Below are 1,600 nucleotides of genomic sequence, written 5' to 3'. Positions count from 1 at the left end.
ATGCCTCTTCTACGGCCACAGTGTATAAGAGACCCCACCAGAAGAGATACTGAGGGGCAGAAGAGGTGAAGCCAAATCCAGTCGAGGCACGAACTCAGACCTGCCCTTTGGGGAGTGTGTGAGTTGGCGCCTACATCGCCGGCGTCAGCCCCCGCCTGCGGCTGCCCACGCTGCCGCCGCCCGGCGGCCAGGTTTTCCGGCCCAGCCACCCCTTCGAGCGCTTCGACGCAGAGTATCGCCAGCTGTTCCTGTTCGAGCAGCTGCCGCAGGGCGAGGGCGGCCACATGCCCGTGGTTTTGGTGTGGGGCGTCCTGCCTGTGGACACTGGCGACCCTCTGGACCCTCGTAGCAACAGCAGCCTGGTGAGGGACCCTGCCTTCTCGGCCAGTGGCCCTGAGGCCCAGCGCTGGCTGCTGGCACTCTGCCACCGGGCCCGGAATCAGAGCTTCTTCGACACCCTGCAGGAAGGCTGGCCCACGCTATGTTTCATGGAGACCCTCCAGCGCTGGATGGAGAGCCCCGGCTGCGCCCGCCTGGGGCCTGACCTCTGCTGCGGCCACTCGGACTTCCCCTGGGCCCCCCAGCTTTTCCTGCACTGCCTGAAAATGATGGCTCTGGAGCAAGGCCCGGATGGCACCCAGGACCTGGGACTCCGCTTTGATGCCCATGGCAGCCTGGCCGCCCTGGTCCTGCAATTCCAGACCAACTTCCGGAATAGTCCGGACTACAACCAGACCCAACTCTTCTACAATGAGGTCAGCCACTGGCTGGCAGCGGAGCTGGGCATGGCACCTCCAGGCCTGCGCCGTGGTTGGTTCACTAGCCGTCTAGAGCTGTACAGCCTGCAGCACAGCCTGAGCACTGAACCTGCTGTGGTGCTGGGCCTGGCTTTGGCACTGGCCTTTGCCACACTGCTGCTGGGCACCTGGAATGTTCCCCTCAGCCTATTCTCCGTGGCAGCTGTGGCAGGCACCGTGCTGCTCACTGTAGGACTCCTGGTTCTCCTCGAGTGGCAGCTCAACACTGCCGAGGCCCTGTTTCTCTCTGCCTCAGTGGGCCTCTCAGTGGACTTCACTGTCAACTACTGCATCTCCTATCACCTGTGCCCACACCCTGACCGCCTGAGCCGTGTGGCCTTCTCTCTGCGCCAGACCAGCTGCGCCACAGCAGTGGGGGCTGCAGCCCTGTTTGCGGCCGGCGTGCTCATGCTGCCTGCCACAGTGCTGCTTTATCGCAAGCTGGGCATCATCCTCATGATGGTCAAATGCGTCAGTTGTGGCTTTGCCAGCTTCTTCTTCCAATCTCTCTGCTGTTTCTTCGGGCCAGAGAAGAACTGTGGGCAGATCCTCTGGCCCTGTGCTCACCTACCATGGGATGCTGGTACTGGGGACCCTGGTGGGGAGAAGGTAGGCCGCCCACGACCAGGGTCAGTTGGAGGGATGCCCGGGAACTGCTCAGAGCAATATGAGCTACAGCCCCTGGCACGGCGTCGGAGCCCCAGCTTTGACACCAGCACAGCCACCAGCAAGCTGTCCCACCGGCCCTCAGTACTCTCTGAGGATCTGCAGCTCCATGATGGTCCCTGCTGTTCCCGGCCCCC

The 1,600-nt window shown here is 63.1% G+C and overlaps 1 protein-coding gene across 1 annotated transcript in view; it reads left to right on the top strand.

Annotated features, from left to right (window-relative positions):
- The window catches only part of DISP2 (dispatched homolog 2 (Drosophila)), a gene marked incomplete at its 3' end in the record, with an annotated part of 14,464 nt that extends 12,869 nt beyond the window's left edge, over positions 1-1,595 (top strand). The window contains exon 10 of the mRNA XM_011989346.1: positions 123-1,595. Coding sequence (XP_011844736.1) covers positions 123-1,595 — 1,473 coding nt within the window. The remainder of the gene's footprint in view (positions 1-122) is intronic.
- Between the last annotated feature and the right edge of the window lie 5 nt (positions 1,596-1,600).

The sequence above is a fragment of the Mandrillus leucophaeus genome, unplaced genomic scaffold (genome assembly GCF_000951045.1).
Source record: "Mandrillus leucophaeus isolate KB7577 unplaced genomic scaffold, Mleu.le_1.0 Scaffold35, whole genome shotgun sequence".
Lineage (NCBI taxonomy): Eukaryota > Metazoa > Chordata > Mammalia > Primates > Cercopithecidae > Mandrillus > Mandrillus leucophaeus.
Note: the sequence above shows the minus strand (reverse complement) of the source record. Positions and strands in the feature narration are given on the sequence as shown.